The 23,381-nt window shown below is 36.5% G+C and overlaps 1 protein-coding gene across 6 annotated transcripts in view; it reads left to right on the top strand.

The window, feature by feature from the left end:
- The window catches only part of LOC126975416 (ryanodine receptor), a 189,105-nt gene that overhangs the window by 63,421 nt on the left and 102,303 nt on the right, over positions 1–23,381 (top strand). For 3 of the 6 annotated variants that reach the window (XM_050823310.1, XM_050823312.1, XM_050823307.1), the window contains 19 exons: positions 3,517–3,616; positions 4,917–5,034; positions 5,301–5,381; positions 5,810–5,922; positions 7,490–7,601; positions 8,770–8,906; positions 9,496–9,615; positions 10,236–10,350; positions 11,831–11,969; positions 13,136–13,207; positions 14,037–14,182; positions 14,525–14,668; positions 16,530–16,704; positions 17,643–17,840; positions 18,610–18,715; positions 19,137–19,248; positions 20,998–21,138; positions 21,796–21,933; positions 23,097–23,249. In XM_050823310.1, coding sequence (XP_050679267.1) covers positions 3,517–3,616; positions 4,917–5,034; positions 5,301–5,381; positions 5,810–5,922; positions 7,490–7,601; positions 8,770–8,906; positions 9,496–9,615; positions 10,236–10,350; positions 11,831–11,969; positions 13,136–13,207; positions 14,037–14,182; positions 14,525–14,668; positions 16,530–16,704; positions 17,643–17,840; positions 18,610–18,715; positions 19,137–19,248; positions 20,998–21,138; positions 21,796–21,933; positions 23,097–23,249 — 2,420 coding nt within the window. Of the gene's footprint in view, positions 1–162; positions 263–3,516; positions 3,617–4,916; positions 5,035–5,300; positions 5,382–5,809; positions 5,923–7,489; positions 7,602–8,769; positions 8,907–9,495; positions 9,616–10,235; positions 10,351–11,830; positions 11,970–13,135; positions 13,208–14,036; positions 14,183–14,524; positions 14,669–16,529; positions 16,705–17,642; positions 17,841–18,609; positions 18,716–19,136; positions 19,249–20,997; positions 21,139–21,795; positions 21,934–23,096; positions 23,250–23,381 lie in introns of all 6 variants that reach the window. The other 3 variants (XM_050823336.1, XM_050823317.1, XM_050823328.1) reach the window with 2 other exon arrangements.

The following is a 23,381-nucleotide window of genomic DNA, read 5'->3' as shown; positions in this document are numbered from 1 at the left end:
CTCCATTTGCTACCACAGGGGTACCCACTTAACAATACCTGGATAAAGTATACCCCACCTAAACCAGAGGTGACGCTCCAGTGATTCCACTAGTATTACAATAGAACAAGTGACATAATGATATTAACCCCATTAAAATTAATGATGTTGATACGAGGACAGTCGCTTAAATGGCACGCCGGTACGAGCGACACATTCGGCCAGCAACTTAAAGTGGGCGACATTGTCGCCTGTTTCTTAGACGTCACTGATCAGACCATTAGTGAGTGTCTACTGCGTGCGGAATACTCCCCCAAACTATGACTATTTGAGAATCCATGCTTTAACTTTGTACCAATATAGAATTATGAGATTTATGCGCCGTTTCTACGCTATACGCGATATTTTCTTCCGAAGCTTAATAATGGACGTCAAACGAATCAATTTTTAAAAAATAAATGGATGTTACAATTATTTTGACAAAATCCACTTATAATATAGCTGAGCTCATTTTAAATTATGTATTATTTAGTTATTATGGTATACAGTTATATAAATAGAGGTATCAACATGTATCTACTCAGAATTTCGAAGCTCCATATTCAAAATTGGATCATAATTGAAAAACAAATGTCTATATTTTTGTTAAATTCTCACTTATGGGATATCTTTTTACAGCCTTTGATTTTATTGTACTTCGGTACTATTATTTTCATTTAATAAAGTGTCTGCGTTCTTTAATATGTACGCACCCAAGAAGTAATTTTTTGGCGTAACAAAACAAAAATCATTAAAAAAATATTCCTCGTTCTATTTTACGTTTTTAGAAAGAATAATATTGTGATTAAGATAAATACAATAAGTAATGAAAATATTACTTTACCACATCATTAAGTTAAATAACGTCAAAAATTCTTCGGCCCATTTATAAATATTTGTGATATCATATTTGACTCAGTGTATAAATTCGTTATAATATATTTTGATGGCGAGCACAATAGATCCTAGGATTTAAGTGCATCCAAATCCCCTACTCATAATAAATTGGAAGGCAGAAATAAGAAGATTTTATCTGTTTGCTAGGATTCTCAAATATTGCGTGTATTAAAATCTCAAAATCTCTTGAACACACTATACTAATATGTTTGATTTTACTTTTAATATGTTTAATGTTAGCCGAAGTTCGGGGGAGTGTTTCCATGTGTGTGTTCATGCCTAACATGTCAAATGTGGGTCTCTAACATGTTTTCTCCTTTAAAAAATAAAAGTGTTCTTAATGTTTCTCAAATTAATTTAAATGTCTAAAATAACTCAACCAGATTCACTCATATCTGTTCTATTTTTTTCATGATTACAATGGCAATGAAAGAAGTTACACTGTTGACAGTCTTTTTTTTTAATAAAAGTGTTTGTGTAATTCAATGAATCTATGATGATACTATGTTGTTACTTTCGTTTAAAAAATACCATCAGCCGTATTAATTCACGTATAAATGAAGTGAAAACATCTTAGTTTCAGAAATTTTAAAATATTATTTTCGGGATTATTTTTTTATGAACGTATTAATATAACTAGTCTGGCCATAAATCTTGTTACAACTTAAAAACTACAATTTTCTTCTTATTAAAATTTGGAAAGCGATATTATTTCGCGTCATTTCACATATATCTCGAGGTTTCACACATTAATGTAATGGGGAACGAAAACAGAATTTCAGTATTAATATTGCACAAAATATTTGTATGAAGCCTTCGGTCATTTTGTAGATACTTCAAAAGCTAGATATTATTTATGTTAGGAGATAGATTTGTAGTTTGATAGTATTGTTGGCATCTATAAGCTTGAATTTGCCGTAATACTATAAGCAAACAAAAAAAATTATCACAAGAGATTAGACCTGACGTGGTGCTTACCGCTGATATAAAGGAAATTAATCCCTTAGGGATTAGCTCGATCAAATTGTTTCATGTCCTGATACGCGGGTGAAGAGTAGAGAAAAAATCCTTTTTCACCTACGAAAAACTTGTACAGTTGAAGGGCACTGCACAAGGGAAATGATATGTTTATGCTCACAGCTCCAAAGGAGTTTCGCAAATCTTAGGAAAACTATAATATGGTTATCATCATAGTTTGGTGGTCTTATCAAGGAGTCGCAAAGCTTCATGTTCATGAGAAAAGAGTAAAGAATTCTGGCCAAGCGTAGAGACTGTATTAGATCCTGCAGTGAACTTCGCAGCAATACGCCGTTTAAAAGCTTACCACTGAGTATCCAGCAGGACTGCACCAAGTCACAAGGCATGAATTACCCAACTTCGTCACTTTCCGGGTTTTATACTATGAAGACTACCCGTCGTCTAGCCCAGTGGTCGGCAAATTTACTAGGCAAAGAGGCAATCGTGAACATAACAACGACTAAAAAAAATTGGGATCCAAATCTGCTTGTTTACTAAACTTTTATTACACTAAATTAATCTAAATTTCATACTTTATAGATGCGAAAAATTTGCTTGCATCTGCTTGTAAAGTCAGATTTTTATGTTGTTGTTTTTAATTTTAGGCATGATTCCAAGTTCTCATCAATAAGATGACTTCTTAGTTTACTCTATTAATGTTCATGCTTGCAAAAGATTGTTCACATAAATATATAGAACTGAAAAAGGAACAGCAACTACGAGCTTTTTCAGCTGATGGTAAGAGTCAGGAATACTATTCCAAGCGTTGATGAGATCATGCCTTCCTTCTCTAGGTCATTCAAAGCTGACCACTTGTGTTGTGAACTAAGATAATATTGATTCTTCTCCAATATTTATATTATTTTAAAATGGTGTATATCAATAGAAGAATTATTTTCTTGGGGATGCTTCAGCAGGCTCGAAAAGTGAAACAATATTTCCCCTATACACGTTTTCGAATTATAGTTATGTTCAGATTTAAAAGACATGCCTTCTCTAAGCATCTTAGGACTTAGGAATGGGCAGTGACTAAATTAACCATGGAAACAGCGTGTCATCCATAGATCCGTGGCCAGATTAAAGGCCTCCATGAAAGGCAAAGGTAGTTCTTGAAACTTCAATAAATAAATACATACTAGTTTTATATAGATTAGATTAGGTAATAAAAATATATGCATTTCATTTGTAACTGTACTCATGGCCAGACTAGGTATAAATATATTTACGTCGCTGTTTTACTTCAATTAAATTTCCTACATTACTCTCAGCAATTCTCACATTATTGTCATTATCATCATATTCAAAAACTGATGCTAAGTCTAATACTTACACTAAGAAATGAATAGCTTTGATTCAATTTTCATATTCGTATCAAATTTCAAATGCGTGATGAAAAAGAGATTCGAGTATGTAGTGTGACATCAAACTCTGTCGTTTTAATATACTTAGATCTCTTTGAATGGACTGTAATAAGAGTTAAGTCCGTGGTTCAATGCTAATTCTTCGTACCAAAAGCGGCCAATGTGCCGAAAGAAGTTTAAACATCAAAATAATTGCAAATTTACAAAGTATTGAAATTTAAAGGAGGAAAAAGTGTATTCCGGTAGCACGGAGTCGTTCGGAAAGCAATGGGCAGTGGGTGATGTTGTTGGAGTGTTCCTAGATCTCATAGACAAGACGATAAGTAAATATATTAACTGGCAACTCTAGCTGGCTTTTGCCGTCAACGCACAATGGCAGGAATATTTTTAAAACTGTAGCTATTAGAGTCCTGATAATATTTTAAAACAAACAAATCAAATTACGTGACTGCAAATCTACTCTTTAATCTATTTATACAAATAAAAATGAAGACTGTTTTATTTTATATTACCTTTTAAGTTGCTCTAAGTAAACTATTAAAAAACTTGTAATGTCATTTCGTTCCTATTCCTATTTGAGTTTTCTTTTGAAAATTCCTTCAATTTATTAAGAAATTTAATACTGTAGAAATGTTCCTGTCATAGACATCGCGAGATTAAGGCCTGGACAAGCTTATAGCCGGAGTATTGTCATCAAAAGCTTGAATTTATAACACACCACTGCATCGCTTCGCTGTAGTAGGCACGTTTGGAATTAAACTGAGCTGATTCTGCCAACTATGTCATGTAGGGCAACTTGTAAATAGAACCCGTGCACACTACACCGCAACGCACGCATGCTTAATTCACGTACACCTTAAATGTATTTTACCTTCTCTAAGAAAACTAAATTTGAACATCAGTCTGAGCTGGTATTACAATGATGTTGAGGAAAATATAACGGCGTCATTAAATTAATATAAATAAATACAAAATCTATTAATATGATACTACTACCACTATTTACTGTTTTAAATTGTTAGTATTTCAAATTTATTTCTTTAACAATAGCGATCAAATAATTATTCACAGCGCCTGTGTCGTTTATAAGAATTCCGTGCGTGCGTAGTGGATTAGTGGATATATGCACTATTTATCACAATTAATTAATATCATAAATTAGCTATTTAACAGCATCCTGTAAGTATTTATTTAACACTGTCAAGTCCCTAATTCTATGGCAATAAATTATTTAAAATCAATAAAAATAAATTTTATAGTAGTTTGCCTATAGAATTAGGAGCGAGTTTTAACTAATTCGGTGATGCTTCCCGCTTGGTTTTGAGTTTTATTTTGACTAACCATAACGAAATAGCGTTTGAAAATTGTAGTTATATTTAGTTTAGTTCCTGTAATTATTCATCCGTAAATGCAATTTCAAGAGTGACTTATTTTGTATTGCAATTTTGAATAACCGTAAATCGAATTTCGCTTTCATAAATAAATTTACGTAGTTCAAGATATTTCAAAGTACCTAAAATTTTGTGAAAATAGATGATCACTCCATTAATATCATAGACGAGTAAATAAATATTATCTTTTACATAAATAACCTATGTTGTAACGTTATCATTATGATTTTAGGTTTTTCTCTAAATGGTGAACTTCTTATGGATGCATTGGGAGGTGAAACTACATTTGCAGATGTGCAAGGGGACAATTTTGTGCCCGCTTTTACTCTTGGTGTTGGACAGAAAGCTAGGTATATACTCCTCACTATTCATAATATATAAAATGAAGATAAAAAATCTTGCATGTTAAATTTTACCGTAATAAATGTTATTAAGTATTTAAAGTATACATCCATAGACACTCAACAGTAACGTAGGTACTTGTTTGGTGCGGCACTCGGCCTGCAGCTAAAATAATGAGACTTAAATCGGTATTGATCCATATTGCCCGGGATTATAAACAGATGTTGGTCTACGTCCACGTTGGATATTTTAATGTATGTGTTTCTCTGTCCAGGCTCTCGTACGGTCAGGACGTGAACTCTCTGAAGTACTTCACGACATGCGGTCTGCAGGAAGGCTACGAACCGTTCTGTGTGTGAGTAAACAACAATTATCTATTAAAATATTGTTTCCTTTTACATTACGGGGCACAAAAGGGTTATCCGTTGGAATGGAGAATCGCTGGTCATTGAATACACCTGATGTCAGGTTTTATAAATGAGTCCGTAAGTCATTCTTAACCTAAAATATCAATATTTTAATTCGATAACGTAGATCGCTTTATTAACAAATAATATAATTAACACAAAAAATTGAACTTAAAATATCAACAATTTACCTACATACTTGATCCGAGGAATCATGTACTATATGCTCTATACCAGACAGGAAAATTAACAATTTCGAAAAAATATAATTGTGAATAAACGCGATCAGCCCTTGATAATAGTATCCAGATTGTTCCGGATAGAACTGGAATAAAGAAATTGGTGCAAAAAATGAAGTCATTATTTTATTTTGCAGTAACATGAAGCGGGATGTCACTCACTGGTACACCAAGGATCAGCCGATATTCGAGAACACGGACGAGATGATTGACACCAAGATAGACGTCACTAGAATACCGGCTGGATCCGGTAAGTATTATATTGACACTGACAGGTAAACAGGGTAAAGATGTCTATAATAGGCAATGTCATCCTGGCGTCTTAAGTCTAAACATTTCCGCTGCAACCGTTGACGAGTTAGGGCGTTAGCGTGCGTCCACTGAATGCGGTGACGGGGGCTAAGTCGCGCGCGGCGAGCGAGGTGTGGGCCACTGTGGGCCGCGATTTCTAGTAGCGGTTCGAAGTATGTCAGGTATTGCAAACTATGGACGAGGATTTAGTATTTTTACTAGATAGTCCGATTCTGAGATGGGAGGTGTAGAACTTTAGAGATAGTGTACACGAAATAAGTAAAAACAGAGAACAATGTGGTGATTTTTTTAATTTGTATGAAGAATTGAGGTTATACCCTAAAAATTACTATGCTGTGGATGTTTACTTTGCCATATAGGTGGTTTAGATTGAATTGCACTTATAAACTATTCAGTATTTACCGCCATTTTACAACAAACCGACCGAACAGGTTTGTTATCCCCGCCATCCGCGCGCTGGGTCGCTCGCTGACTAGGCTCGTAGTTTGGCCATAACGCGCGGATAGGAACGTTTGAAACCTCCACACGCTAACTCGCTCGAACCCGTCGCGCTAGGCTTCCGCCTTAGTCACTTCAGTAAGGACGCAAAGGCGCGTTTAATATGTTTGCTATTTCTCGCTCGTCGTCGCATCCGCGCTAGGCTCGCACTATGGACTCACACGTACTCTGCCCGATTACTGTTTAAATATTAGTCACTGTTTCATTATTCGTAATTTATTCTTAGAAGCTTAGGGTTTGTTACTCTTACAATTTTGTAACTTTTTTCTATTTAATTTTACAGTTATCATTTAGATGTTAGCTTGCTTGTGAATTTTTAGTAGGCGTTATTAAAATTTGTTATAAAAATCCCTTTTGATCTTATTTCCTAGACTAAATACTCCGCGAACCAGCATTCGTACTGAAGATACAATGTAACTATAATAATCCGCCGCTAACAGTTATAATAACCCAAAATACACAATTTTTATTTCACACAAAAGTTTAATTTCATGACTTACTTTATAATTGCTATACAGTACCTAATAAAAAAAGACTTATTTTAGGCTCATCATCATCAGCGGGAAGACGTCCACTTCTGGACAAAGACCTCCCCCAAAGATTTCCACGACGATCGGTCCTGCGCTGCCCTCATCCAACGTATTACGGCGATCTTGACCAGATTGTCGGTCAATCTTGGGGGCCTACCAACACTACGTCTTCCTGTACATGGTCACCATTCGAGGACATTAGTGCCCCACCGGCCATCTGTTCGTCGAAATATACGCCCTGCCCACTGCCACTTCAGTTTCGCAATAATTTGGGCTAAGTCAGTGACTATTGCTCACTATCATTCAATACCAATAAAATAAATTGCTCAACATGCCTGAAAAAGTTTTCACTTTTAATAATCTACAAAAGAGTTTGTCTCCACTTCTCATTAAAATATCACTTTTCCGAAGTGCTAGTAAATGTATAATTTAATGTGTCGTTTCTTGTCACTTAATCAATAATGATATCGTCCACAGACACGCCGCCATGTCTGAAGATCTCTCACAACACGTTCGAGACCATGGAGAAAGCTAACTGGGAGTTCCTGCGGCTGTCGCTGCCGGTCATCTGCCATGCGGAATTCATAGAGTAAAGTTTAACGTGGACTTAGAATATACTAGCGAATAGGCGACCTGGCAGCTTGTTATCTAATTTAATATTCAAAATACTAAGGAGCTTACTCCAAGTTACTATAGTTGTTGTTTTCCTTTTCCATCTTGCTGTTTTTCCGTTAGATTTGTTCTTCTCTTTTGCTCGCCTTGTTTGTCAGATAGTTAACCATATTTTTGGAATTTTTCACGCCCACCATTTTGATTACTTAATACTTAATCACTAGTTTCATGTTAGTTATAAATCCTTCATATTTTGCTTTCTATGAAGGCGTCATACACTTTGAAAAGAAACCACACCATTAAAAGTTACTCCCACCAATATTATCAAAATAGTCATCTATCCTGTAGAAGGGTGGGACGTTTAGCTGATTTGTAACTGTTACGCCTTGCCCATTATAATACAGTGTTGCTCAGGATTCGTGAAAAACCCAAAAACTCTGGGCGGCACAACAATTGCGCTCGTTACCTTGAGACATAAGATGTTAAGTCTCATTTGCCCAGTAATTTCACTAGCTACGGCTCTCTTCAGACCGAAACACAAAAATGCTTACACATTATTGCTTCACGGTAGAAATAGGTGCCGTTATTGTACCCATAATGTAACCGGTATCCTATGGAAAGGAGCTTACCACTGGTGAATTACATTACATAAAAGCCTAAAATATGAAGAAGATTTAATATGAAATCTAGTTGATACAATGGAATATAGTAAAAGCCGCTTAATCTACTTCGGTTTAGCCATACCTAGTAGTAAGTAGAGCATATTGTGTTTATCGCAGCTTATATTGCAAGAGCATCAGTTTTGTCTGTTATAAATTAAAATGTTAAGAATATAATATGTAAAGTATGATACTTTAATAAAATGTTTTGCAATTATGTTTATCCCCTTTTTTTAAAGAAATAGTGTGGACTAACAAGTACGCGTTTCATTTGATATTAAAGCTAAGCGTACCAATCTGGTAACTTGGTACCAGCCTAAAGGTTGGCCTGAATATATCTCGTAAGATGGTCCATTTCACATCGTAGTTGCACGGGAACAGAACCTCAAAACCACACTGTAGGAGACCGTTAAACTACAAGAAAGTTTCTTAAAGTAAAATTAATGTTTGAAAAAAAAAAAATTAATGACATAATTACATTGGTAGTGAGGCAGAGAAACAACGTCGTTGGGTGGAGATCAAGGAGAGGCAGAGAATGCTGATGAAGGAGGCCACTGAGGCTCAGATGCCAGCACACATCGACCAGATCATGAGGAGCGGGTTCACCATGAACGACATCAAAGGTATTCGCCATTCTTCTGCTTCCCAGAGAATTCCTGGTTTCCAAAGGGTCGTAATTTCATCCTTAGTTGGTTCACAATACTCCCGTTTGTTGTGTTTCCCCTTTTTCTGTTTCCCTTTGAGTAATATAATTTTGTAAATATCCATTTTGTTTTTAATTTAAATTTATTTGTAAATAGTTGAGATGAAACAATTTTAACGGATTAGTTTTAACATTTATTGCTTTTACAATTTTATAAAGTATAATAATAAATAAATCAATTTTAAGTACTGTATTATAATTTATTGAATTTTAAATAAAACGTTACGGAAATATTCTCCTACTGAGAATTAATCTTAAAAACTCACTTTTATATATAACCGTAGATTCAGCATTGCAGAAAACATTAATTAATGTTATCTTAAAGGTTACAATTATGGTAATGCGACGTATCAATCTAATACGTTAAATATAGTTTCATAAATATAAAAGGGGCGGGTCTGACACTCAAATTGTATTCTACCCGCACATTGCAATAGTAGCGTACTTTCCCGTGTGTGTCGTCACTAACGCTCGAGCCGCCGGGCTGCTAACACGCGCGCTGTTCCAAGGTCTGCACTACGAGGACGGGCAGGAGGACTTGGCGGCCCGCCGGCGGCAGCCCCCGCGCCCACCCCGCAGGCCCTCTGTCACGCGAACAGTCACCATCCATGACTATAACCTCCAACCAGGTCAACTGCATGACTCAACTTGTTGAGCTGCTATATCCTCTAACCTCCTTCTTTTGTATCTTCTTCGCATGGAACTCAAAGCGATAATCACTTGAGTAACCCTTTTACCTCTCCTTTGCCTGTTTAATACATACTAACAATTTGGCGTGTGCTTAGAAATCGAAGATTACGTGATGTTTATGAGCTAATCTTAAAGTATACACTGGAAACTTTTACTTTTACTGTTATAATACATATTTTGGCACTGTTTCGCCTTGACCACGGGTGGATTGGCGCTTGCGGAAGGAAATAATTCTAATTACCCTCATTCTCTGTCTTTTGCTACGCTTACTTTTTGAACTCAAACCCTAATAAAAGTATTTATCTGATATCAATACTATCCCTTTACAGTTGTTAATAAAAAAAATAGTTAATTTAAGAACCTTTTTTGAGAACATAAATTATTATTGTGCTTAAAAATGAATATCATTTTAGATGCTAATATGAAACAACGAAAGGTTGTTTAAATTTTTTTCGTATGCGCTCAAAGGTTTTGTGGCAATCAATTTCTGTCGCAAATTATTCTCAGCACAGAATTATTAATTTTTTTTTGGATGTATTAACATTTATTAAATATTTAGGTCAAACGAACGGGATGCATCGATCAACGAGTGAAGCTGAAATGAGCAAGTACGAGCTTGGAGTTCAGGTCCCGAACGAAGAGAAGAAAGACAAGAGGGGAAGATCCCCATTCAAGTAAGTTCGGACATGCCACTGGCTTAATGATATCAGAGTCCTAAAAAACAATAAGGCGCAGCTGTCACTGTAATTTGATTATATTTTAAGAGCAAATCTATCGAGAAGAGCAAGATGACGATGAGAAGACCTGATGGTGAGACTAACTTTCTGCCCACTACTATCAGCGTCTTTCAAACTAAACTAATTAACATCACTTTGTCACGGCAGAAGAAGACGCCGCGCCGTGGTACACTTAGTGGCATAGAAAAGAATCCTTCCACTTATATAAATGTTGATCAAAATCTTCCCTCGGTGGATGGTTCTCTAGTCTTGGGCTATTCACCAACGCTGCACCAATCAGTTGTGAATAGTCCCTAGAGAAAAAAAAACAGCGGTGTTTTTTTGGTTTGAAGGGTGTGCTCCTTCTTATTCGTTACACTCTTGGCAGAGCGATTGTGGTCATCACGAAGTGACATCTTTTGGGATAGATGTGATTCGCCCCACGAGCATTCGCCACTTTTCCCTGCTGGCCGACAGTCTGGTACACTCGTTCAATGGACCGCCCACAGCAGACTTAATTTGGTCGGTCCATCGCATGGACGAACTTCCTCTCCCTCTGGTGCCCCCCACTTTGCCCTGCACGACAAGGTACTCAATGGACGCACTCTTGCGCTGGGAGACGTTTCCAATGAACCTGCGACTCTGTATTAACACCGAAAGGCGTTATTTTATGCCAAATTCTTCGAGAATGGAGACGTTTCTAAAGGATGTAGTCTAGTTTTAAAGTTACATCCTTAATTAACTCTTAGATTGGCAAACCCATTTCACACTACAGCTCAGTTCACTTTGTGATTAGTTAAAACTTAGGTATTATGTTTCCGGGACGTACAAGATTAGTAAGAAGTGTGAGCCAACACTTAACTTCCGGTGATCCTTACGCTCGTCTCTCTGTAGCCAATAAAAAGATGGTTATGCCATTGCGCTGTATATTTCATAGCGCCTCGTGTTTTGAAGTAATTATGTGGTGAAGCTTTAATGACATCAAGAGAAATACCAATTGAATCAATTTTTATAAAATGCCTTTTATGCTTTATGTTCTCCTTAACGTGAGTTCCGTGTTTCAAGGGAAATTGTATTTTTTTATATAAGGGGGCAAACGGGCAAGGGACTCGGTGGGAAAATCCGCAACAACAGGTTTCAAGAGATGCGTTGCCGGCCTTTAAGTTGTTGTTGTATGTTCTTTTCTTGAAGGTCCCTAAGTCTTATTGGTTAGGGAAAACAGGCAGCCTGTATTTGATTCCACGAAGTGTCTGTGTGTGAGTTTGTGGCAAGAAATTTCTTGCAAAAGGCGTGGTTGTGGAATGCCAGATGTCATCGTGATGCGGATAGTATTTTGCTTATAACGTAATGTCCGTTGGTGGTATTCGGCTGCTAGAATCAATCGATACTTGAATTATCATTATGTTATTCTCATAGCGATATTTAATGTTCACCCTAGATTCTTTAGAAGTAAGCGTGGTGAGAGCGGCGACCGCGGGAAGTCAAGAAAATCCAAAACTCCCGATCCGCTTTCTGAGCCAGACGTTTCTCCGGAGAGGGGATTACGGCGACCCAATCCGCAGATACGAATCTCACAGGTAACCTTACAAAGAACAATAGACTTAAAGATTTTATTTTCCCTGAAATGAGTAGATTTTCTTTTGTCCTATTGTTTCCAATTGAAATGACCAGTTTTAATAGTTTGCCTGTTTTTTTCCCAATTTATTTGTTTACAGATTACTTTTTTGAATTTAATTTTATATCCAGATATATTTTTGAATTGAATATTATTATAATTTGTGACCCATGCCCAAAATATGTTTATTATGTATGAGATTAATCGAGAAGAAACTTAAACAATGTCTTAAACCAGTTAACCCCAACTCAATCTTTTAAAATATTAAAATGGATATAGTTTATTATCCTTAAGAGATAAACATATGCCACCGTGGACTTTTCTGTAGACCATACTATACACAATTTCACCATACATTATTTTGTTGAAAAGAGCTTTGACAGTTTTCGTTGAAAGCTCCCAGTGTGGTAGTTTTTGAGTTTATATGTAGTGATGTAAATTATATTAGTGGGTCACAAATTAGGCTATTATTTTTTTCCCTCAGACATGAAATATACCAGCGTATATCACCTGATAGCTCTAGCTAATTTTGTAGTTTAATATTCAAGTACCTGGACGACCGAGCCTTGCTTGGATTTTTAAGAAGGTACAAAACTTGAACAAAAAACAAAAACAAATAGGACATCTGGATTCGAACCGGGGTCTTCTGCTTCCCGGATCACCCAATGTCCCATCTGAGCTATTATAGTCTTGTATACAGCGGCGTAATATACCTTTGTATTCTAATTTTATTGTAGCAGTTTCGTATTAAAACATGCATAAAACTACTTTTTTTTTAAATGGAAACCTGGCTAGATCGATTTCTCGCCCCCGAAACTACTCGTGTACTAAATTTCATTAAAATCATTGGAACCGTTTCCGCGATCAGATTATATTTATATACAAGAAAGATATAACATATACTATGGAGCTAAGTCCGTCGGTAACATTAAATTATAGATTCGCTTTCCTTTTCTATCTTGCTGAATGTCCGTTAGAGATTTTCTTGTCTCTCGCACGCTTCGTTTGTGTATACGCTGGTATATTGTAAGGTTATGGTTTTTCCTTGCATTGTTTTCATATTTATAATTCCACCATTTTGTCACCCTCCTTTTTTATAATTTTGTTTGTGCTTGATTTGATCCCAAGGCCAATAAGAGATATAGCGTGGCCGGAAGAGCTAGCGGTCCCAATCTGTACGGCAGCCAGACTAATCTGAACGTAAGTAAACAGTTACTTATTGATGGACCTGTCACACCTAACTTTTACTTATTGATGGACCTGTCACACTTAACTTTTACTTATTGATGGACCTGTCACACTTAGCTTTTACTTATTTGTCAACACAACTAATTTGGAGGTATTGGATTCAACCTTAGATTAAGGATTGGTCTCTGCTGCGCTCCAACTAGACACCGTGGTCGCAAAGTGCGGCAACTAATACTACGATGTTCTCTTCAACTTTGGTAATAATTGAAACTAAAATGCCGGGTGGCGTATTGAAGCATTGTAAATATAATACTAGTAGAAATAAGAAAGACACTGGGACCACATGTGGAACTCCAACACTTGACTGTTCTTTTAGAACAGTACTGCTTTTTATAGCAACATCAAACAACAACAAAGTGACAAAAATATGATCTTAGTCTCATAACATTAGTCTCCGCTGTGCTCCATATAGATATCATAATAACTAAGAATAATAGCTTTTTTTAAATTCTTACTGATGATATGTGATCCCAGTGACTTTATTATTTCTTGTAGTATTATTTTTACAAAGTTTTACTACGCAACCCGGCATTTTAGTTTCAATTATTAGCAAAGTTTAACAGAACATCGTAGTATTAGTTGCCGCACTTTGAGACACGCCTGCGTTATCGAGTTGGAGCGCAGAGGAGACCAATCCTAAATCTAAGACTAAAATATGACCATATATACACCTCGTCGGGGTTAAATGTGCATCGTATAAGTCAAACTTTAAACAATATTTGCGATCATAAATATTATCCATCAGTCTTACCGTTTTTAACTAGTAAAATATGGGTTGCAGACAAACCTCACGGTACCGTCGCCACAACAGGAACGGAAACAGATGACAACCACCACGCTCGCTGCTAACGCTACCGAGACCATTGGCAACGAAATATTCGATGCTGACTGCTTGAAGCTTATCAACGAATACTTTTACGGCGTGAGGTACGAACACAGTCCAAAAAAAACCAGTTTGAACAATACGATAGCATCCATGTTTTAAGTAAAATGCGTACGACTACGCTAACAAGAAGCGTTAGACACTTTCTATCTCCTGTCGAGAAGGAGAGTAAGGTAGAGTAATAAATCTCTTGGTACCAGGCATATATAAGTAAGTAGAGATAGTATAACCTATTTGGGGAGAGATATATTATGATTATTTTGTATATAACAGGTGATAATAACCAGTACTTGACTTCGATGCACTGGGAGTAATGAAAGTGTTTTAATGAATATTTGGAATTTCAAACGAAACAACACTGGAGTCTGTTTTTGATTTCGTTCCAGAATATTCCCTGGACAAGACCCCACGCACGTGTACATCGGCTGGGTCACGACACAGTACCACCTTCACTCCAAGGAGTTCAACCAGAGCAAGGTGACCAGGTCTTCGGTCATTATCACCGACGATTACGACCGGGTCATAGAAAGGTGACGTAACCATCCGTTCTGTTCTCAATGCTTACTAGTTGACTCTGCCACCTGCCTATGTGTATATTCAAAATGCGATTGTCTACCTGTCGCTTGGTTCAACAGGATATTGACTCCGTAATCAAATGGTCACACGACAATGGTATTATGTTAAATGCAGATAAAACAAAACTTCTAGTTATTGGCTCGCCTTATCTTCGTTCTACAGGTTCACCGCCTCCGTTGTATGCACACAGTTTTAACTGCTATCGTAATAATTTAAGTAATTGCCTATGTAATCCTATAGAGAAAGTTAATTTTGTAACATACTTAGGTGTTAAAGTAGATACTAATTTTTCCTGGTTCCACCATGTTGACTTTATTTGTAGCAAATTAAGAATTCTACTGGGAAAATTTTACCATCTTAGTTTTAGAATACCCATCAGTATCCTAAAGTGCTTATACTTTTCTTTGGTGGAATCCCTAATTAATTATGCGTTTGATAGCTATGGGCTTACTTTTAAAACATATATCGATAGACTCAAATCACTTCAAATGCTATTTTTAAAATTTCTCGTCACCAAAAAAGTTAAAAATAATTGTAAAAATGATTATAGAAAGTTATTTAAAATATGTAAAGTATTGCCAGTAAGCTTAAAATATAAGTACTTAGTAGCCATTAACAATCATGGCAATCAAGAATATAACCCAATTATGCACAACCACGATACTCGGTTGATGTCCGCTGGTAAGTTCGAGGTTCCTAGAATCAATAGCTACTACGGAGATAGAACTTTGAAAAAACGCCTACCGTATCTATTAAACAGCTTGCCTGAGGACATCCGACTAGAAACCAGTAAAAGAAAATTTAAAGCTAAACTTAAGATTTATTTATTGTCAACACGGCCTTAAATTTAAAATTAGATTTTTTATTATATTTTTATCAATATTTGTTAATTACACTTGTATAAAATCAATGTTCTAATAAGCATTGATGTATTACAAGAGACTTGATCCTGCAGACAAACTGTCCAAACAGTTTTGCGGGACTATGTTAGCTTTAAAGATTCTTTCTGTAAATGATTAATAGTATAAATAAATAAATAAAAAAATACCGTTTGTAGGTACCCATTTTCTTTAAAGAGCTGTTTGGAAATCAATACTAATATAAGGCTGTTTCACAAAGTATTTATTTGATGAAGGCAATTGTTACACATTAAAATAAAACACAATGTAACTGTGTTTTTACATTAGATTTTGTGTAAAAGTTACATTTTATTATTATTTTATTCAACCCGACGTTTCAAGACCTTTCCAGATATTATTTATTACAGTTGTCATTATCAATAATAGCGTCATTTCTTGCCTCGGATGTGGTTCTTGGAAATATCACTGACAGTGTTCTCTTCTTTTTTGGTATTAGTAGTTTTGAAACGTCGACTTAACTAAAATAATAATAAAACTGTCGCAAAATCTATTGTAAAACACAGCTATTACACTCGTTTTAATCCTTTAAAAGGAGTTTTATTTAAAATTAGTCAGTTAATTCTAAGGACCAAATATGCGAAAAATTTAATACGATAAACATACCAGTAGTGATTCAAGCTCTATACAAACGAAGTAAAAGTAACAGGTGAATGAATGATTTTTTTTAGATCTTTTTAAAATTATGATATTTACTCCTAAGCTTTTAATAGATTATATATTACAATTATACGAAAACACCAGGGGTCAAAGGATGCGTTGCCGGCCTTTAAGTTACTCTTAGCTTGAAGGTCCCTAAGTCATTTTTGTTTTGAGTCTTAGGACATAACACTTTTTCTTTACCAAGAGATATATATCAATCAGTTTATAGTAAGAGCTGCTTTGATTCTATCTGCAGTGTGAACCGTCACTCGTGCTACATGGTACGCGCTGATGAGCTTTACAACGAGGTGATGGCGGAGGCCACAGCCAAGGGAGCCTCACAGGGAATGTTCATCGGCTGCTCTGTCGACACGTCCACCGGAAGCGTCGCCTTCACCTGCGAGGGGAAGGAAACCAGCGTGAGGTTCAAGGTGCGATATCACTGAGTTTGTCTCGAAACTATTTAGTACAACTGTATTTAACAAGTTCCGCACCACATCCACGATCTTATATAATATATTAAATTGGTATAGACGACCTATATAGCACAGTGGTTAGAGGTCCAGCGTTTGTATCACGGTAGGTGCAAATATTTATGTGATGAATATGGATGTTTGTTGTAAGTATATGTGTAAGTAAGTATATTGTGTTAAATATATGGTTGTATTGTGCCCATAGTACAGGTTATGCCTAGTTTGGGCTAAGACAATGTGTGTAAAAGTGTATCAATATTATATTATACTAGCTGACCCAGCAAACGTTGTATTGCCGATATTAAAATCGCGATACAAAAGTAACTGTTCATCGTAGATGGGTGAAAATTTGAAGTTGTATGTATTTTTTAATGCTGACTCATAATCAAACAAATTTAAAAAAAAATATCACAAAAATTAAAAAAAAAATCGTGTGGACCACCCTTAACATTTAGGGGTATGAAAAATAGATGTTGGCCGATTCTCAGACCTACTCAATATGCTCACAAAATTCATGAGAATCGGTCAAGCCGTTTTGGAGGAGTACGGGAACGAACATTGTGACACGAGAATTTTATATATAAGATTATCATTCCTACACTATATATACTTGGCGTTCCTCGACCAGTTCGGTTTTTAAAGACCTAACATCCACGCATAACCAACTCTGGATTTCAGCTTTCTTTTCGAGGAGTTCCGACACGATATGGGTTTTTTCGAAAAGTTCAAGCGAAGAGCAATATCTAAAAAGTCTCCTCAAAGTCTAGAAACACATCTCCAAGATTTCTTATACCTGTTTGTCGTCCACTTTCATATATAAATATGTATGTAATTATATTATAAGTTATATTAAAGCTATTTTGTGTAATATAAGATTTTGTAATGAATAACTCCAGATGGAACCAGAGACCAAACTGTTCCCCGCAATATTCGTGGAGGCTACCTCCAAGGAGATCCTGCAGATAGAGCTGGGCAGGTCTTCCACCAGTCTCCCGCTGAGCGCGGCAGTCCTCCCCACCAGCGACAAGCACGTCAACCCACAGTTCCCGCCCAGGCTCAAAGTACAGTGCCTCAAACCCCACCAGTGGGCTCGGGTGAGTTTCTAAAACAAATAGCTTATATTCACGGTAGTTTTTACCACTCTAGAACTGTGAACTATATTTAAAAGGTATCAAACTGAGGGGTAACCAACAGGATGTCTCCGTACTTTCTCCATTCGTACTTGTTTCACACGCACGGATCCGTACACGGAGGGTTTTCGTGCCCTCGAACTCGTATAATTCTATGTTTATCTTAAAATATCTTTATTAAAGAAACTTGATTATTTAATAGTATTGCTTACATATATGAACTCGCGGCAATCATTGGTGACCCAAGATTGACTGATGATATGGACAACGTTGGATGAGGGCAGTGCAGGACCAATTGTCGTGGAGATCTTTGGGGAGGCCTTTGTCCAGCATGGATGTATTTCAGTTTAAGTTAATTTCAGTTATTTTCTTTGGAGTTTCCAGTCTAGCCTCGATATTTGATTAGGTACCCCTATGTTTACTCCAACCTAATTCAATTTTATGGTGTTAGATTGCAACTTATTACACTGTTATAGAATAACCTTAGAAAATGTTTTTCAGACAGTAAATAACTAGAATTAGTTATTCAAACTATTGTGTACTTGGTGGCCTTCTGCAGTAAATGTCTTCACGTTGGATCAAATTTTTTAGTTTTAACTCTTGTTGTTTGCATGACTGTCATTTGGACCGTAGCAGGTCCATTTTTCCTCACCCTTAAAAGATTTATGAAGGTATTTGGTCTGTGACATGATAATTCTGTTAAGGAAATACTAATACTTGTATGTACGTTCAGGTACCGAACCAATCGCTGCAAGTCCACGCCCTCAAGCTGTCAGACATCAGGGGTTGGTCCATGCTATGTGAAGACGCCGTGTCCATGTTAGCGCTGCACATTCCTGGTAACATTCACAACCTTGTTTATTTATTTCTTTTAGAATTACTCACCAACAAGGGACATTTTTCCCGGAAACATTAATGGTACCCGCGGGATTTGTGAAAAACTGTAATTCACGTCGATGAGCTATAACTATACCAATAGTAGGTTTAGTTTGCCATAGCAATCTTCCTCGAAATAAGATTCATATAATATGCTGGGAACGGAAGCGAAAAGGGGAACCGTTACAAGAATAGGACATGAGATAATCTTCAATTCCAAACTTGCCTATTATTATTAAAACTCCTGTATCTACGCGGACTAAATTGCGGGCATCAGCTAGTATTTAATAATGGTTATTTTTGAAACCGCACTGCATGAAAGACCAACCGATTGTGGTTGAGTTTTTAAGTTAAACCTAACATTGTGTTTCATTCTAATCCCAGAGGAGGACCGCTGCATCGATATCCTGGAGCTGATCGAGATGGACAAGCTGCTCAGCTTCCACTCTCATACGCTCACGTTGTACGCCGCTCTCTGCTACCAGAGCAATTACAGGTGATTCTTCTTTTTACTTGAAAATGTCTTGTTTGAAGAGAAAACTTCTTTTGTAAAACTCATGCGGCAAAAGTAGTATCGTGGCGCTCGCTGTTGCGGTTGAAAAAGAGCCGTTTGCCTATTTTAAAATTACCCGCGAGTTTTTTTCGTAAATGAAACTGTTAGAGTGCGAAAAGTTTACTTGTCCGCACGTAAATTATAATTGGCACACGCAAATTTAGATAAAATTGCTAAAATAAATAAAATAATAACAAAAAAACACAATCTAAATATCAAAACTGAATTGAGATTGACGCGTCTGACAGTTAAATTTAATAAATAAAATTATAATTCAAGTTACAAAAGATTAAAAACGAATTTGGAGTCGGAAATAATACATAATTTGGCGCATTTGTAAAACAAAATAGTATGTGCAACTCGTGTGACGTTGTCGATTATTCACTAAAGCTAATGACCGCACAGTTCCACATTATATTATATTGGATTTTGACTATAACTACACACACACAATTTTTCGTAGGTTGGGGTGATCCTCAGAGTGTGAAAGGCTAGGGTGAACTCGGGACCGCCGAGTGTACTTGAGTGAGAAAGCACACTCCATTTCTTTTTATTGGTGAAGGTGGCTCATAAAAATTTAATTTTTATTTTGACTATCCCGATATTTTGAAATGACTGAGAAAGCGCTTACTTGAAGAGTTCCGTTACTTTGCCATGGATTCCGTAATCAGAACCTAACCAAACTATCTTTGAAGTATATCCTTTCCTATAAAAAAGAATCGTCGAAATCGGTTGGCGCGATATTGAGTTATTCGTAAATTTATCATCCACTTTGTACATAAATGTATGTACAGCAAATTTAAGACTTTTATGATTTTCTCATGGAAGCAATTGTCAGGTCTGAACTAAATTATCACAAGGTAAGCACCAGCTTTAAAAAAAAAAGAATTATCAAAATCGGTTCACCCAGTCGAAAGTTTTGAGGTAATAAACATAATAAAACATACCGACGAATTGAGAATCTCCTCCTTTTTTTAAATCGGTTAAAAAACTATGAAGCCGTGTCGCATTACAAATTACAGTGAAACAAAGTTAAAAAACATTTGGCTGGTTTTCAGGGTTTCTTCTAAGGGCTAAATGAAGTCTGATTTCGTATTTAAGATTTATAGTCAGGACCCAATTTACCATATTTTAATATAGTTAAACGTTAGTACAATATTTTTGTGTTGTCTATATAAAGCTACATATTATCCTGGGTAATAAGCATAGTCGTTTCGATAATATTGTTTGCTCAATAATTGTAGTTTTAGATAAGCAATGCGTATATTCTTTTCTTAATAACACATTATATACACGTTTATCAAATAATAGTGAAAGTGATCATGATGAATGACAATTTTTTAAATATTCTTTATATGTTAATAATTTTTTATTCTATAGTATAATTCATATTTAATAAAGGAATATTTGTCTTTCACTATTTGTAATGTGATTGAAAATATGAAGGGAGCGTAACGCAGGCCCTATGTGGTGCAAATTATTATATTCTCGCACTACTCACAACTTTAGGATAGTTTCATTAACTTTAGATCGCTTTAAAAGCACAAAAATACACTGATAAACATGACCTGTAGATATACATCACACAGTCTTGAAGAAAGCGTGAAGAACGTTCTTCACGTAGATCTTCGATCGCATTGTTTTATAAGTTTTTGAAGGTGAAGTTAATAATGTTGCATGTTAATACGCCAGAGCCGCGCACGCGTTGTGTCAACACGTGGACCAGAAGCAGCTGTTGTACGCGATACAGAGCCAGTACCTGTCAGGGCCGCTGCGGCAGGGATTCTACGACCTGCTCATCGCCTTACATCTGGAGTCGCACGCCACCACTATGTAAGTATACCGTACAGCATCAATATGTGTCACGTGAAGCGACATGACAATGTAACTGAGCGTTGGAACGGGCAACAAACCTTGTTATATTTTTTTTAATGAAAATTTGAGACGAGACGAGCAGGACGTTCAGCTGGCTGTAATTAAATGGCTGCATATAATATATAGGACTGTGCTTAGATATAAAATGCATATTATGTTTAAATGAATGTCTTTATAAGCGACAGAAATTTAATAGGCACACACTAGAACTTAAGAAGTAGTTCAGTTCATTTGGGTGATACCCACTTGCCTTATTCTGATCACCATTTCGATAAGTACCAAATATATTTCTAGCGAGCGGCTATCTGGGGGTATTCCATATTAGTGTCACAGTGGAAACAATATAACTAAACTGCCTCTTTGCCCTTAAAATAAACTTATGCAAATTCAAATATGGTCTAAGCTAACTTTTTAGGCAGTTTTTGTATGGCAAAATAGCACTGTACTCGGACAACACGAAAAAACTTAAAACGTATACTATATAAATACACCGATAAAATAATTTCTACAAAAAACTTCCGAATATATTTCTTATATTATAAAAAATTTGTTGAAGATAAGAAGTTGTTTCGATGTCGTGGCCTTCTACGACTGACAGCATTTTTCATTTTCCAGGGAGGCTTGTAAGAATGAATTCGTCATACCACTGGGGGGTGAGCTGAAGTCTCTCTACGAAGATCCAGAGATGCGGCACAGTCTCCGATCTCTTCAGACTGAGAGCGTTCGACCACATATGAACATGACCAATATTGCGTGAGTGTTTCTGATCGAAGACTAATTATTATTAGTTTATGTTGCCAGTTAACAATTGCAACGCACACTTCCTCCTATCGTTGATGATACATTCATGGTAAATCAATGATATTCATAATAGTTTTACCAGGGATAAATATAAACTTGTTATGCCGCTTCCGTTAAATTAACTTTAAACCGAGCAGAATAATTCTTCTTCTTCGTCGTCTCCTCACTGCTGAGGATCATGACTCCGTAGACTGTCAGCAGAACCCCTCCATCGGTTACGTTGCCTGGTGCAGTGCCATCCAGACAGATGGCAGCGGTATCCAGATGTTCGGATATCTGATCCAACCTCCTCTTCGGACTTTGGCCTCTTGGTCTTTTCCTCTCAACCTTCCTCGTCACCATGAAAGATATAATAACTCTAATTTATATAAAGTTAAGCAGGTTAGTCCATCCCTACTCTGTGGTTGCAGCGAATCTAATATTATGCCCGACTCTGAGACTTATATTACTTTTGCTATCTTCAGCAGTCGATGCAGTAGTCGCAGCACCGACATAAGTTGCCCTGAGCTAAGGTGAAGCTTGTGTTGCTTACGTTGGCCAACTTGAATGTACCAATTATTGATTTATGTTAGTTCATAATATTAATTATAAAACGTAACAATATTTGCATGCCTGTCAAGGCGAAGCCACATGCTTATGAAAATTTGTAACAAGATTAGCTAGAAATGTGTCTTGCAAATAAATAACTTTGTCTTTTATAATAGTAGCGCCCCGGCTTTCCGTGTATTATAAACAATTTGTTAAGTTTTTAATGTGATAATCCTCACTTCTGGGATTAATACACAAATAAAATTTGAAAACAAAATTTTATGAACGATGCGGGCCTCGAACCCAGGACCCCTCGCGTTCCGTGCGAGCGCTCTGCCAACTGAGCTAACCGTTCGAGTTGAGTATCGTCTTAAAATCTTGTTTGCTTTGTTCAACTCTCAGGTTGTGGCTTCATCTACAGGATCTACTTTACAGTTGATAACCTGCTCAACCCCAATATTTGCATATTAGGAAATTGACATGAAATGTCGCTCTTACTAATCTAAACAATTTGTTGTGTTTTTAAAGTGATAACCCTCACTATGTATATTATTATCCCAATATTCCTTATTGTGTATACCTTCCAGCGAGAACATATCTGACATCAGTAACCTGTACTCGCCTCACTTCCCACTGGAGGTGGTGCGGGAGTTCGTGATGCAGGCCTTGGCGGAGGCCGTGGAGACCAACCAGGTTCACAACCGGGACCCTGTCGGCGGCAGCAACGAGAACCTGTTCCTGTACGTACTGGTGATACCACACCCTGTCACCTAAAATTAAGATTAAGTAGTTTTGTTTCAAGCTCTTTCATTTCATGAATGATTCGACTTTCAGCAATTGGGATATGTTAAAATTTACGTCGCAGAACATCG

The sequence above is a fragment of the Leptidea sinapis genome, chromosome 2 (genome assembly GCF_905404315.1).
Source record: "Leptidea sinapis chromosome 2, ilLepSina1.1, whole genome shotgun sequence".
Taxonomy (NCBI): Eukaryota; Metazoa; Arthropoda; class Insecta; order Lepidoptera; family Pieridae; genus Leptidea; species Leptidea sinapis.
This window is presented reverse-complemented; position numbering and strand designations above follow the sequence as displayed.